This window comes from Magnolia sinica, chromosome 16 (assembly GCF_029962835.1).
Source record: "Magnolia sinica isolate HGM2019 chromosome 16, MsV1, whole genome shotgun sequence".
Lineage (NCBI taxonomy): Eukaryota > Viridiplantae > Streptophyta > Magnoliopsida > Magnoliales > Magnoliaceae > Magnolia > Magnolia sinica.
The window spans coordinates 14,431,018-14,447,167 of record NC_080588.1 but is presented as its reverse complement, the minus strand read 5'-3'; the positions used below and the strand labels follow the sequence as shown (position 1 = coordinate 14,447,167).

Genomic DNA, 16,150 nt, shown 5'->3' with positions numbered 1-16,150 from the left:
TGGCCGTTACGTAACCATTTTGGAATACCTTGACCCTTTGTTAACTTGATTTGTTACTCACCAATATGACAATGGGCATATTTTATCACTGACTTCTTTTCAACTAGTTCCTCAATCATGTAATTTCCCTTTTCTCTGGATATAGAGCAACTGAAGCACAATAATTAGTTACTGGCTTTTGTACATGTTTTCTCACATTTAAATTATAATTTCATTAATTCATTGCTGGAAAATATATGTGGTCTACGGTCCAATCTATAATTTTTTCCATTTTTGGTAACCCAATTCATAACTTCTTAAGAATCTGAATGCAGATGGCGCCTTGTGGAGATCGATGCTGATTTATCAAGTTTAACCTCAGAAACCAAGCATGTAACATCACTCATAAATCCTGCTAAAACCTACATGGTACCCAATCTTATTCTTATGGGAACAAATGTTTCATTTTACCGTTTGTTTCATAGTTGCTTGTTGAGTTTGAAGCAAAACAGGAATTGAGGATTTCCAATGATGAACAGTTCATTTTCTAGTAAATTAACAGGCTTGCTGGTGAAACTAAGAGACAAATGTAAATACCATCATGTTTGCAACTCAGAATGTTGTTCTTTCTTCACTATGATTATCTTACTCGAAACCTCAGGACCACATAGCAGCATAAATCTTCTCCTTTGACCAAGATCACCATACAAGAAATCAAGCTGCATTCGAAGTGTTCCGAATTCACTCCATCTGCCAGTGAACAAAACCTATGATTTGGTATCAGAAAATTACCTTTTTATTTTTTCACCAATCACACGTTAAAAACCTCATTATAGAATCCAGATAGTTTTCTGCTTTGTTGCAATTCTGTTTTTCCTTTGCTGTCATGCACACTAATGAAATTGTGAGGTGGCCCTGTATGTTATTTATATTTTGTATAATGACATTCAGTGCAGCATAAATAGACAATTACACTTAAAGTGCATTATTGTACTTCAACATTTTCACCAACTGGATTCTTAATGAATTTAATCCAATAGATTATGCATGTGAATGTGATTGTAACATGGCTCTACAAATGTTGTACTATGCCACATATCATGGTAAATGACACTCCTACAATTGTCAACAATTAATGACACCTTTTGGAGGCTTGAAGAATGGTGCCAATGGAACAGTATCCAGAAATTTAGATTGATCAAACATCACACAAAGAAATTTGTCTAGTGTGAAAAAAGTGAACTAGTTATTGCATTATAAATGGTAAATTGACTGCATACTAGGTACATTTTGTAGGATACAATTCGTACATGATTATGGAAGAGTTAAACGATGGACATGTCTCATGCCCCATGGGGTTGGGTACCCTATGTTAACTTGTGCAATTATGTGTATTTCAACATCCGATATGAACAGTTGATGTAACTGACGGACTCCTGAGGGACTTGATACATGCACATGTCCAATCAGTAGTATTAAAATATTTGGAAATTTCAAGGGAGGTCTGCTGGGAACTTTACTCGTCTTATGAGGTTCCCAAAATCAATGCATGGCAAACTTCTGTTCTTCCTTGTAAGCATTGAAACAACACTATCCATATTTCCGTACACACACACACACACACACACACACACACACACACTCCCAAACAATTCACAAATTATTCAGTAGTTAAAATTAAAGGAAATAAACGAAGAAAATCATGTAAGTGTTGTCTTTTTACTCTCCTTTTCTAGATTTTAAAATAAACTCTTAAGGATTTAGGACTTATTTGGCCCACAACTAAGGAAGACAGAAAGAAAATAAACAAAGGATTTATACATTTATGTTTCCTGAGTAGTTTTGCATCTCTTCCCAAAATCTTCTCATTCCATGAATAGTTTTTCAAATTGCAAAATCTTTTCTGAGTCCCATATCTGTGACAATGCCTATAAGTGATTCTAATACTATAGTAACCATAAATTTGTTACCAGTGTCCGGGATCCAGGCTATTCTTTTGGTGTGTCCCGTGTGGAATGAGCCATGGCCCAGAAATCACACAATCAAACCATCTTAAGATTCTTATCATCTAGTGGGAGGCCTCCTTTTTTCCATGTTGATTGTTGACTGTTTGTCATTTTTGCTTTTAATCATCGACATGCAAGCCACCCATCAGATGATTCTAACACCATACATGTGCCTCCAATGTATGAGAACCAGACTATTTGGCATGATGCAGCCCGTTTGGGTCATTGTGGCGACTTGGACTGATGGCTGTGAAAAATAAGTAAATGCCAAGGGATTCAGCGTGATAGTCGTTCTTCAAATATCCCATGATTGCCTCAAGCAATGGAAATTGGAGAGACCATGAACATGATGATCCATGGATAACTCACTTTGTAAGGGGTATGATGGGGCCTTTTGTATTGTAGTTCTCTTTGCTTGCGCCTGCATGTTACTGAGTCATTGGCCCTTTGTTTTATGTTCTCCTTTTGTTTGTTCCCTTTCTTCTGCAATAATATATATATATATATATATATCGACGACATCGACCTATATATCCCGCCTATGCGATACGAAATGCCCAAGTAGTGTGATATATCCCACATGTTTGATCCGGTGAGCATTTTCGATTTTCAATCCTTTTTTTTTTTCTTCTGTAAATCATGTTAAATCAATGTCAAATTGTTATAAATCGATGATTTTTTCATATTTTGTATGAAAAATCATAGATTTGGAGCTTCAATTTCGAGATTTGGAGGAGATGGGCCAAGTTGCTGAAAATTGAAAAAAAAAAAAAAAAATCAAAATTTCTCAATTTTTCGCAAATCAGTTGCAATCTTTGTGTCCAATCATAAATACAAACATGTATGCAACCTAATCTAGTGATTCTTTTTTTCGTTTTTGAATGTATTGCCTGTGTTTCCACACGTTTTCTTACATTTATCAATTATATAAATAGACTTTGAATATACTTGCATCAATTCAATTAGACAATGCATAGATTAGGACTCCATATAAAGAAAACCTATTATGTCCTTTTTTTAAAAAAAATATTTTGATTTATAAGTGTGTATTAATGTCTCTCTCTCTCTCTCTCTCTCTCTCTCTCTCTCTCTCTCTTTAACAATCACTGAAGTTTCATTGAAAAATTCAACTAATTTCCCAATGTTTCCAACAACATCGGTACATTATGCGATACAACCGATGTATCCCATGTGATAACCAATATGTATCCGTATCCCAAGAGTGCGATACGTAGCACGATACTGATATTTCAAACACTGATATACATATTGTTCCCAAGTTAATCATCAATGTCATAGTGGTACACTTCTTTATTAAATTTTTTATTTTTATTTTCACTAACAACCTTTTATCCAAAAAATTATGAACAATGTTGCCAAGACCCTTTACTTTGTGTTTCAAATCTTAGATGTTAATCCAAACAAATCATGGTTAAGTTTGATAGCTATTTGAAAAAAAAATTGTACATGACTCATAAAATTCAGTTTGATATCAAATGTGAGCAGTTTCATGATGGTTGAGAGTTTTTAGGTTAGTTGCCTTATGGATTGAATGCCCCAGTAATCATCCTTAGATCTTAACATGCATATGAGGTTAGATTTATCTAATAGTCTGTGGGCTATGAGAAGAACTATTTTGCGACTTACGCTTGCCATCCTGCTTCCTATTTAAGGCCACCTGTTTCTGAAAAATTCAAGAATTGTTTGCTTCTCATAGCAAGGCACACTGTGTTTGCTAACACACATGTTTGTGTCAAACAGTTACCAGGAAACCTTCATTTACTCATCTCCTCTTATTTTCCAGGACCTGAACATTGGGATAGCATTATGGTTGGCAGCTCGAGGAGATGGTTGGGTGAATGAAGGGGTCCAGTGTCACAAATACAGATCGAAGTCCAAAATTCTTCTAGTTGGTTCTGGTGCTGATGAACAATGCGCTGGCTACAGCAGGCATAGGACAAAATACAGATTGGGAGGGTATGCTTTAATTTTGATTTGACATAGTTATACTCAGTGTTTTAAATATCGACGATATCGGCCGATATATCCCACGATATTTTTTGTATCCCACCTGTGCAATACAAAACACACAAGTAATGGGATACATCCCATATGTTTGATCTGGTGAGCATTTTTTATTTTCGATTTTTTTTTTCTCTTGTAAATCATATTAAATCAATGTCAAATTGTTACAAATCCATGTTTTTTCATGTTTAGCATGAAAAATCATGGTTTGGGAGCTTCAATTTTGAGATGTGGAGGAGAAAGACCGAGTTGTAGAAAATTGAAAAAAAATTAAAATTTTCCCAATTTCTGGAAAATCGGTTGCAATTTGTGTCCAAACATAAAATCGAACATGTATGTAACCTGATTTAGTGATTCTTCTTTTGCTTTTGAATGTATTGCTTGTGTTTCCACTCGTCTTCTTACATTTATAAATTATATGAATAAACTTTGGATATGCTTGCACTAATTCAGTTAGACAACTCATGTATTAGGACCCCATACAAAGAAAACCTATTATGTGCACTTGTTTTTTGTAATGTCTTGATTTGTAAGTGTGTATTGATATCTTTTTTAACAATCACTGAAATTTCATTGAAAAATTTGACCAATTTCTAATGTTTCCCCATGTTTCCAACAACAACGATACATTACGCGATACAACCAATATATCCTATGCGATAACCGATACATATCCGTATCCCAAGGGTGCGATACATAACGCGAGACCAATATTTCAAACACTAGTTATACTTTCTGGTTTTTTTGTCAGTTTTGTTATTTCCTTGTAGATACAAGTCATATAGTGGTTCTGCTGCCCACTTATGTTCTGCAGTTGCTGTGCTGTATATATCTTGGTCAGTATCCATCGCAGACTAATCCTTGTCTTTTTATGTGAACCATTGTAAACATACATGTGTGTGTCTATGTCTATGTCTATGTTACCTATTTGCAGAATGAAAGTCACTTGTGTGCATGCTTTTGGCATCTTTGCCTGCAATACCTTTATTATGGCATGTGCCCTTATTTTGGGGGCAGAGCTTATTTACTTTAGTTTTATAGCTATTCTCGTTATCATCATCATTATCTAAGCCTTTTTCCAAACTAATTGAGGTTATCTTAGGATTCATGTTGGAAGTTAAGGCATAAGTTTGATGCCGGCCCAACCTGACGCAACCCTCCTTTATCCAGGCTAGGGACTGGCAATGAGAGCATAGAACTTCCACAGGCACAATGTAATAGACTATCACATAGGTTGATTACAATCAAGCACTATCTCATAGTCTATTACATAGGCTGATTACCATTGACAAGTTAGTTTTAGCTATTCTAGTAAGAGTTGCATTTGAATTCCCTTGGGATGTGGAGCCAGTGGGGCCAGTGGGATGCTTTTCCATTTAAAAAAATGTGATGCAGGATGAATATTTTCTAGGCTAATATGCTAGATGAGACCAAATTTCAGATTACTACAATTAAATCAAGCATTCTACGACAAAACAGAAAATTCAGATTCAAGTAGCTTGGTTCCAATCAAAATTATCATCCCACAATGCTCAATCAAAATAAAATTAGGAAAGATAGGTCCCAATGAGATGTGGGAATCCTGTTCTAGCATATGAGTTTCAGCATTCAAATAGATTCGTGATTTTGAGTTTTGGAATCAATTTGGGGATTAGGGGACAAAAATAGGAAAATTAGGGTTATGATTTGGGGAGAAACTAGGGTTAGGGTTTAGAGAGAAAGAAAAGAGGGATTATAGCTAGAGTTTTGTATAGGGAACAAAGGAGAAAAATGAAGCAAAGGGAGGAGCAATGGGTGTCCATGTGGGTACGACCATGTGGAGGGCCCATACAACTAGTGGTTGGATGGGTTTGGGTGGATTTCAAATAAGGAAAGAAGAAAAGGAAGAAGGAAATAGAAGAAAAGAATGGGGATTCAAGGTTTGGATTGGAAGAAGTAGAAATTATGGAAACGTACCTCGAAAGAAAGAAGATGACAATAGTTGAGAATCACCATTTGGGCTTCACACCCTCTTTTCAATCCCTGAAAAGATATAGAACTTCACTTACAAGCCCCATGTAAGGAGGAAGAAGAAAGAAATCTCTCTCTCTCTCTCTTTTTTTTTTCCTTCTTAAAATTGTGGGCTAGGGTTGGACGTCCAATAATACCCTTAAGGGTTTTTTTTTTTTTGTGCATGATCCAAATAAGCAATAAAAACATCAAATCCTAATCTAAACCAATGTTTTAAATATCAATGATATCGGCTAATATATCCCACGATATATCTTGTATCCCACCTATGCAATACGAAATGTACACGTAGTACTGATATTTCCCACATGTTCAATTCGCTGAGCATTTGTAATTTCCAATCTTTTTATTTCATTGCAATTATGTTAAATCAGTGTCAAATGGATATAAATCCATTGGTTCTTCATGTTTTGCATGAAAAATCATGGAGTTGGAGCTTTGATTTTGATATCCATTGGTTCTTCATATTCTCCATGTTTTTTTTAAAAAATTAATTAATTAATTAATTTATTTATTTATAATTTCCTTCAACTAGCTGTCAATTTAGACTAATTTCGAGGTATTTAGGAGTGTTTGATGAAACGATCATCACATACACTCTAATTTTGAAATTTGAGTGTAGGTGGTCCAATTTGTGTAAAATTGGGGAAAATTCAAAAAATTTCCAATGTCTCCCAAATTGCTTGCAATGTTGTTGTAGTCCAAACATGAAATCAAGCATGTATGAGGGCGGATCTATTGATTTGTTAAGTCTTTGTCAATTTTCGGAAAATAAAAATAACTTTTAATTAAAAATTAATAACAATTTTTTTAAAAATATTAATTTCTTTCAAAATTTCCCTTCAACCAGATGTCAATTAAGATTAATTTCGAAGTAATTAAGTGTGTTTGATGAAATGAATATCACATACACTCTAAATGTTATGTATTCGATTTGAATATAGCTACATTAGTTCAGTTAGACAGTGCATAGCTTAGGACCCTATACAAAGGAAAGCTATTATGTGCATTTCTTTTTTGAAAACTTATGATTTAAAAGTGTGTATTAAAGTCTTTTTTAACAATCCCCGAAGTTTCATTGAAAAATTCATTCATTTCCCCAATGTTTCCCCATATTTCCCAAAAAGTCTGATAAATTACCCAATACAAATGATATATCCCGTGCGATAACTGATACGTATCTGTATCCCAAGGATGCGATACATAACGTGATACCGATATTTTGAATATTGATCTAAACCATCAATAATGTCCAAAATATAAATAAAACTAAAATGCGTACACTATGGACCTATGTGGTCCAAGATCTAGGTGGGCCAATAGTTTGATGACCCACAGATGATGATCTAACTGTCGGATGGGCCAACAGCCGCAATCCAATGGTCAAAAACTCTGATCGCAACTCACCTGCATCTTCCTAGTATGTGGTCTTCCAGATGCACAGACTACGCATGTGGGGTCTTTAAAGTGGCCTCAAAGTGACCCGTTGGGGCCCATGTAGATGTTGTCCATCCAACATAAAGCTGGGGATGCAGTGAGGGTCCTCTGGTAGACCCTATATGATGGCTCAATGTCTTCATCAAAATGTTTTGTTCGTTTTCAGGTACTACAAATGAATAGAATATTATTTCATGGGTTATGGGGAAAGCAATAACATTCCTTCTCAGGTTGGGTGTTTTTTTTTTTTTTTTTTTTTAACTGCTGATCCAGAACACATGGGTTTGTACATAATGAAGTCAGCCCACTAACATACTCAACTATGAGTTCCGGGGTTACTTCTAAATACTGCTTTAATGTAATCGAAGGCACTAAAGATGTTCTTGCAGTGCGGATTCTCTCTTTGGGTTGAATCATTATATGAAAACCTGATACTGGCTCTGTTCTTATCTAGAAAAGGTCAAGTCTTAGCAGTTCCTGTACCCTTTTAACCTTGATCTAGCAAGTTCAAAGGATGAATAGGAAAAATGGTTCTTCGTTTGTCCTCTTTAATCTTTTTGGACATATTAGGTTGGGAATCTAATATGACATGTTTTCCCTTCTGTCTGTAGTAACCCATTCTCCCAATTTTTATATTTATCCATTTATGTTGCTTGACTGGGTTGCATGTCAGGAATGAGAAACATGGAATATATACATCTTGTTGAATTATTCTTTCCATTTTGTAGCTTTCTTTCATGGTATTACTAACGCATCACTTTTTAGGTAACTAACTTTCACTCCTGAGTTCTTTAATTTGTGTAAGGAATCAAATCAGGGTGTCCCGTATCCGTTACGATACGGCTGTATCGGCCGATACGTAACGGTAACGGCCGATGCCATTACGCGATACGGGGTCGAAACGGCCGTTAGGAAAAAAAAAATAGGGAAAAAAAAACATAACTTTTTTTTCTTTCTTTTCTTCTTCTTTTTCTCCTCCTTCTTCTCCTTCTTCTTCTTCTTCTTCCTCTTCTTCTTCTTCTCGGACTGATGTGGCTGCCGCTGCGGCCCTGCCACCGCAGCAACGGATTCTTCTTCTTCTTCTTCTTCTCTCTCTCTCTCTCTCTCTCTCTCTCTCTCTCTCTCTCTCTCTCTTCTTTCCCTCTTTTCTTTTCGGTTTCCCTCTCTTCTTTTTCATTTCCGGCAACAAAAACGGAATGGACTGTAGCCACGCACTTAATTTTTTTATTTTTTTGTGTTTTGCGGTGCATGCTGAATAGTGCACATGCACTGTTTTGTTACACGGGTCCGTTGTAATGTTTATTTTCCATCTAACTTGTTAATTGGGTCACACTGACGTGGATGAAGAGAAAACACACATGTCAGCTTCATCTAAAACTTTTGTAGCCCCCAATGAATTTTTAATGGTGGACGTTTAATTATTGTTGTTTCTTATGGTGCGGTCCACCTGAGCTTTGGATCTGCCTCATTTTTGGGCTCATGCCCTAAAGTTATTTGGCAAAATGGATGGACGGTGTGGATATAACACATTCATCATGGTGGGGCCCAAAAAACTTTGACACTCGTGTGCTACACTTCACAATCCGAGTCCCGCCTAATTCGGGCCCTTAAAAAATTGTACATGAGACATGTATTAACTTAAAATTTACCAATTAAATTATGAACTGTAGTTGCTAACTCACAATGCCAAAATCAAATTGTTTGAATAGTTTTAATTGTTAATTTGTGGACGCTTATTTTTTAAAATAGGGCCTTTTGATTTTTTTTCATGATTCACTATCCAATAAATGTCCACCAATTCATAAGTGGGATAATGCCAATAAATTGCATGAATTTGAGGCTGATTTGGGGCATGGATTGGTCCTCCAAGTCAGCCCCAAATTGGCAATGCCATTTACCTAAATTTAATTTCATTTTTTTAAAAGAACTACTGGGAGAAATGATAGCAAATTGTTAAGTATATAAATTATATATTTAGAAAATTAAATATATGAATTTTGTAGTCAAATTCAGGTTATTTGGTTCATAAATTCATTAGATAGTCCGATACAACTTCTCACCAAAGAGTAGACTATTACACCACCATAAACATGTTCCCATTTATAAATGAATGCATATTTGGAATGCTTAAAATATTCCGGATTTAATCCATATTTTTTAATATTTTTTTGGCAAAAAATAAAATAAAATTGCACCGTTACGGTTCGTTACGCCCCCATATCGCCGTTACACCCTCGTATCTGTATGGGTATCAGAGGGCACTGTTACGCCAACCGATACCGATACGGGATACCTTGAATCAAATAGAAGTGTAAATATATACACGTTGTGTGGGTTTGAGAATCTCATGTTTAGTCTGATCGTGAATTTTATTCTGCCATGGGTTTAGCAGTTGATCCCTAGAAGATTTGTCATCATTATTAAAGACATATATAAGCATTTTTTCAAGATTGACAATGGCAGGTAGTAAAATAGATGAGTTCAATGGAGTAGTGGTTCTTCATTAAGGGTATTCACTAAACGCTTGCCTTTTTGTGCTTGACTGATGCAGGTCCACGACCCACTGTAGTTCCCAACCCACTTAAGCTTATCTAGGCCCACTATATGGCCCGACAAGAAATATTTCCATAGCCCACCGTAGAGCCTAACATATGCTGATTTTTGGGGTGATTATTTATAGATTTGGGGAATGTAATTTACTATTTTCGGGAGATATATGGCCTGATTTAAAAATGTGATGAGGGTATAATTGATATGATTGAAGATATGGGCTTGGATGTGGAGATTTAATTTCTTTCCATGTTTGCTTTTCATTAGGCTTATGCCATATGAAGAAAGATTAGATTAGTTTTTAATAAATTGTGATTGATTCTCTTGGTTGTAGAGATTTCAATTAAGGATTCCCTTAGGGTATATATAAAAGGGGGGTGGTGGTGTCGAAGTTAGTCATTCGAATTATTTTCCAGTGTGATTCTTCTTTAAGTTTTGTAAGAGAAAAATGTTGACATCAATAAAAGTTCTCTCACTTTCTACTCTATTGTTCTTGTGAGTATTCTTTAATTTCTTTGCAATTTTGGTATCGAGATCTCACTGACTTGATAACTAGGTTGCACCATTGACATGGATGAATTAACCATTAGTATTTGGGATGACATCCCTTAGCGTTGCAGATCAAAGCAACTAGAGAGGGCCAACGTTAAATGGGAGGTTTAGAGGAACAATTTAGTAGTAGTCGTAGATATGAGGTTTTAGTTAAAATTGATGGATAGGAGATACCTCAAATTGATACTTGGTTTTCTCTGCTCTATCATTCAAAAGGAAATAGAGATCCAGTGGGGTTGTTTCTAGGAGAAGTAGAGCTAGATGGATGAAATGGAGATGTGCCTTCAGAGTGTTGTGTGACCACCGCATATGCTCAATGAAAATTAAGGAAAGATTTTATAAGATCAACATCAACCAGTTATGGGGCAACATGACCAGAGGATGAGCACTGGTATTGAGATGAATGTGTGGAAAGACTGAAGGATGGAATCAATAATGAGGTCATTCAAAGCAATTAAAGAGTAGACCTAGTATGATACAAGATGACGGAGAGCTGATTGCGATGGTTTGGCGATGTGCTAAGAAAACCAGTTGGTGATGGAAAGTCCAAAAGGATCTTGGATTAAGGTGGTGACAAAGGATATGAAGGTCTTTTGTGAAATAGGACTCCCAAACAATGTTGTCATATCCAATCTTTAAAAAAAAAAAATTGTTGTCAAATCGCATATAATCGTGTAAGCCATCAGCCTTGGCCGATGCTTATGTGATCGCATAATTGTATAAGCAATCGCTCAGGATGATGGCTTAAAAAATTTTGAAAAAAGGGAAAATCGTTAAAAAAAATCTTTAAAAAATTCAAAAAAACTGTCTAATTACTACAAGTGATTGGAATGGGTATTTTTTTTTACCTATTTCATTGTAGTTTGACTATTAGACCATTTATAAGTTAAGTTATATCATATATAACAAAACAAATTTAAACAATCAACAAGATACACCAAGAGAGAATTGATTATTGAAAACTACAAAAATAGAAATTTATTGCTAATTGGAATCTTGATGAATTGATGAAAACAATACAAGGTACAACTTACAAGTATACAAGTTACAAAGTACAACTTGTTACACTTTACAAGAATATGGCCATTGGCCATTATGCCATTCTATGCTAGAGTATGCCATGTCATACGTCCTACATGGCATCTCTGATCTGAGCCTATGTATGCGATTGTGCGATTGTATAATTGCTTATGCGATAGCACATGAAAACACTACTCACAAAACCAACTCCAAAATGCTAAGAGGAAGACAACACAATGAATTTCAAAGTTCTAGTTTCTTAGCACTAAAACATTCTCAGTCCATAATTTTGTGAATGAATCAAACTCATTTCCAGCTGACAGTGGCTACTATAGCTTCCAGCCCTGTGGGAAGAAACATAAATAGTGAGGATTATCTGTATTGTGTCCCACAAATATTGAGGATAGGAGTAATTTATGGGCCATGGTACTTCCACTTAACAGCACAATGTGTGGATGTTTTGATTCTTGCACTGAGAGCACATTTAGCACATGCAAACAAGGCAGGAAAACGATGCCTCCCGAACTCATTTCCATGGAAAACATGTCAGAGGTCCTCTTCAAAAGTGATAGTGTTAGCACAAGTTCATGTTAAATTGTAATTCAATGTCACCCAAGCACACCCTTAGCTTTATCATCTAATAAAATCTTAGCAAATTGTTGTTCTTTTATCCCTTATTCTGTGTTATTTTATTGATTGATTTGCCATCAGAAACTGTGGTGCTTTTATGACGTACACAGATTCTTAATCATCTCCATTAATTAAAAAATAATTCTTCATATTTGACATGTTTGCATATCATTAAATTCGCTCATTTTATCCTACTAATGTCTGTCATCAGCTGGCTTGCACTGGAAGAGGAGATGAAATTGGACATGCAGAGAATTTGGAAACGGAACCTAGGGAGAGATGACAGGTGCATCTCTGATAATGGAAAGGAGGTATATATCATATAATTATTTGATCTTTCTTAACTTTTGCATGTTTTTAACTGTGCATGTACCTTTTGTATTGTCAGGCTAGATTTCCATTCTTGGATGAGGATGTTATCAGAACTTTACTTGAAATTCCTCTAAGAGATGTTGCAGATCTTGATCAACCAGTTGGAAGAGGCGATAAGAAAATTTTGAGAGAAGTAAGAATCTGTTCACTCTAAGGGGCCAATTGATCAAACTTATTTTCAGCACTTATCACTGAAATTTGATATTTTCAGTGATTTTATATGATTCAGATAGTTTGTCAAATCCAAATTATTAAATGCTTAAATTAATTTTCACTGAAAATATAGGTATTTTTTTTTCAACTCCCCTCCCTTCACTTAATGCTGAGTGCTGAAAGTGGGTGGTGCATTAAACTTTCTTTTCACTTTTGACTAAAATATCCCTAAAATTATTTCAAATTACAATTCACCACTTAATTTTCAGTGCTTATTTTTCAGTTTATCAAAAGGCACCTAAGCCCTAAACCTTAGGTGTGTCAATCTTTTTTGTTTACTTTTGCTTGATTTTGAACATTTTACAAACTTCTCATAAAACAATAAACCATTGTACGTGAGTGATCTAGGGTTCAACAAATTGATCCCGTCTCCTGCTCATGAGATGAGCTGGTAGAGTGTACTGTATGTGAGTGATCTAGGGTTCAATCCCTGGTAGTGTTACCTTTCAAATAAATAAATAAATAATCAACAAATTGATCCCACTTCTTAAAAGTAAATAAATAAATCAACAAATTGATCCCACTTCTTAAGAGTAAATAAATAAATCAACAAATTGATCCATCTATTTGTTAGGGCCCATCATGAGTTCCTTATGATTCTAAAGACTTACTTTTGTTAGGCAATCATTACCATCCCATCCATGACTTGGAAAAGGGATAGTTATAATAAATATGGCGCAATTTTTTTAATGATAGTCTATAGAATGTGTTCTGGACTTAATAGACAGTTCAGATGAGTTGATAGGACTGTCCATGTGGACCGATCCAACTAGGGCCACTGCTCTGAGATCACTGGAGTATTTCTCACTAAAGAAAACATCATATTTATGAAATACTGGTTAAATCGCAATTTTCACATTGCACAAACGCACCCTAACATTCTTCTTCAATATATAAATATCACAATGCCTAGTTTGGATGTACAAATATCTTTATTCAGGTGATTTCCTATTTAGAATATCATTACAGAGTAGCACTTTATTTGTATCTTAATCTATCACTTGTTTGGACATTACATTATTTATGTTTTATATAATTTGTTGTTTGGATCTGATGTTAGTAGGAAAATGGTCAAAATCTCCCTCTATGTTGTCCATAAAGCAATCCCTCGCCTTGGATCATCCATCTCTAATGTAGGGGCATTTTCACACTGGGCTCGAGTGGGGTAGCCTGTGGGATGCAGGGACACGCTCGGGGTGGGCGGCTCGTGTGAGGCGGTACCCATGTGGTTTGGGGCCCACGAGGAGGGTTCGACCGAGGTCCTAACACATGAGATGTGGGGCCTGGGCTATGAGATAAACGGATTAATTCGCCATACTCTAACAGTTCGAGCTTTTAGAGCAAGTGGTTAACTGTCCTGCATCAATCTCTCTCATCGTCTTCTGGGACAATCCTAACCAACCCATGCATTGCAAGGAAAAAATGGATGGTCCAGAACATTACAGAAAAGGTCCAACCATTGATTTTGATTGGGAATCATATGTGCCCCACTTGAATTAACCAAGTTTCTCAAGAACATTTTTGTTGGAAGATCCAAACCATCAATTCAGTGGAAAGCAAAATGGGTGATCGGAATGATAAAAACAAAAAGGACCAATCATCATTCTAAGCCAGTCATCAAGTGCTCCCTCCAATTGTCTGTGCTTATCATGAATCACCTTGATTTGATCTTCTTAACCATCAGTAGATTACAATTTTTTTTTTTAATAGTCCATTTTGTTGATTTGAAGCATTAAGCATTTGTATCCATGGATGACCCATCCATCTCAAGAATAAATTTGATCAGACAATGTTAACCAACCTTTACAGCTTTACCTAGGTTGGCAACTAGTCGACATGTCACTACCATTTTCGTGTATTTAAGAATATAGACTTCTAGAAATATATAAAAAAAATAATGAAAATGTCACAAAAACTTTGGTATTAAGTATCTTGTCATGGTACCGTGTCTTGATATTTTAGGGTCAGGTGATTCCAGCAGCTGAATCCATATTCCATACCCACACACAACACCTGTTCCCAGGTAACGTTGGTTAGCAGGATAAGAAATATTTTATTTTTCCTGTACTTGTATTGCATACCACTGGTCCATAGAATTTTCAAATTCTTTTCTGCAGTTGATGTTCCTTTTTGCCAAGGAAAGATTGGGGCAGATTCTCTAATTGACCACCTCTCAAATTTATAGCTCAAAATCAGTGTAAAGATGCCCTAATTTTCTCATAATTCTCAGAGATTGACGACATCGTTGAGTAGTTTCTTAAAAATTGTCTAAGAGCCTTTCTAAAAAGAGCTACTCATATAGCTTGGCATGAGGACTTGCTTCCAATGTGCCAATGTCACATATATGGAGATGCAGGTTGTTCATTCCCAAAAGTCAGGTCAGTCCGCTCACATGAAAAAAATGGATAGTCAACAAATAAAATGGTTGCTGGTCCACATTTAACCTACGACTGTGACCACACAATGTGCAGACCAATGTTTTGAATAATGGTACTGGTGGGTGTATCATCCAGGCCCAAAAATGATACGATACAGCCCCTTTTTTCTTAACATGCGAGTTCGCCCCCATAACGCATAATGGGGGTGACCAGTACTGCTATATAATGGTTAATGCAGTCATAACGTAATAGATATTCAAAACCACAGTGCAGACTAGCACACCAGCCTGACTTTTGGGCTAGAGTATATATACTTGGCATCTGCCCACAAACCTACATTCAGGAGTAGTGATTGCATTTCTTGATGTCTAAATATGAGTTTGGTTCTTCTTTTGGATGCTAAGCATAAACTGAAGTGTGCATGCTGAATTTCTTAAAGGTAGCCTGGTTATTGGGCTTGGGTGAAGCTGCAGTTCTGCCTAAGAGAGCCATCCAGGTTTGTTTTTCTCTTCTGAATACCAGACAAAAGCACATTGAAGTTTGATAATTTTAATTTACATTTCTATTTCAGTTTAGATTGCTGTCTATTTTCCAACAATTCTTCTCCTCTGAATAACAGACAAAGGCACATTGAAGTGGTTATTTTTATTTACATTTCTTTTCCAGGCTTGATTGCTGTCTATTTCCCACCATTTCTTAGATGGCGGTTACTCATCAACCATACATTTATGTTTGTCTAGATTATCAAATCTGCAGGTCCACTAGGATAGAGCATAGCTCAAGAAGTCACTGGTCCGACTATTTTAACATTTGATATCATCCATTGAATTTGGAGCTCTAATTATTTTCTTTTAATAAAATTAAGTTCTCTAATGCAGGACAATTAACCACTTGCTCTAAAAGCTCGAACTGTTAGAGCATGGTGAATTAATCCCTTTATCTCATAGCTCAGGCCCTACATCTCATGGGTTAGGACCT

The 16,150-nt window shown here is 35.8% G+C and overlaps 1 protein-coding gene across 7 annotated transcripts in view; it reads left to right on the top strand.

Annotated features, from left to right (window-relative positions):
• Positions 1-16,150, top strand: part of LOC131229870 (asparagine synthetase domain-containing protein C4F6.11c) — an 89,666-nt gene that overhangs the window by 58,906 nt on the left and 14,610 nt on the right. For 2 of the 7 annotated variants that reach the window (XM_058225912.1, XM_058225913.1), the window contains exons 9-13: positions 315-408; positions 3,790-3,962; positions 12,421-12,520; positions 12,598-12,714; positions 15,612-15,668. In XM_058225912.1, coding sequence (XP_058081895.1) covers positions 315-408; positions 3,790-3,962; positions 12,421-12,520; positions 12,598-12,714; positions 15,612-15,668 — 541 coding nt within the window. The other 5 variants (XR_009163633.1, XR_009163635.1, XM_058225915.1 and 2 more) reach the window with 5 other exon arrangements.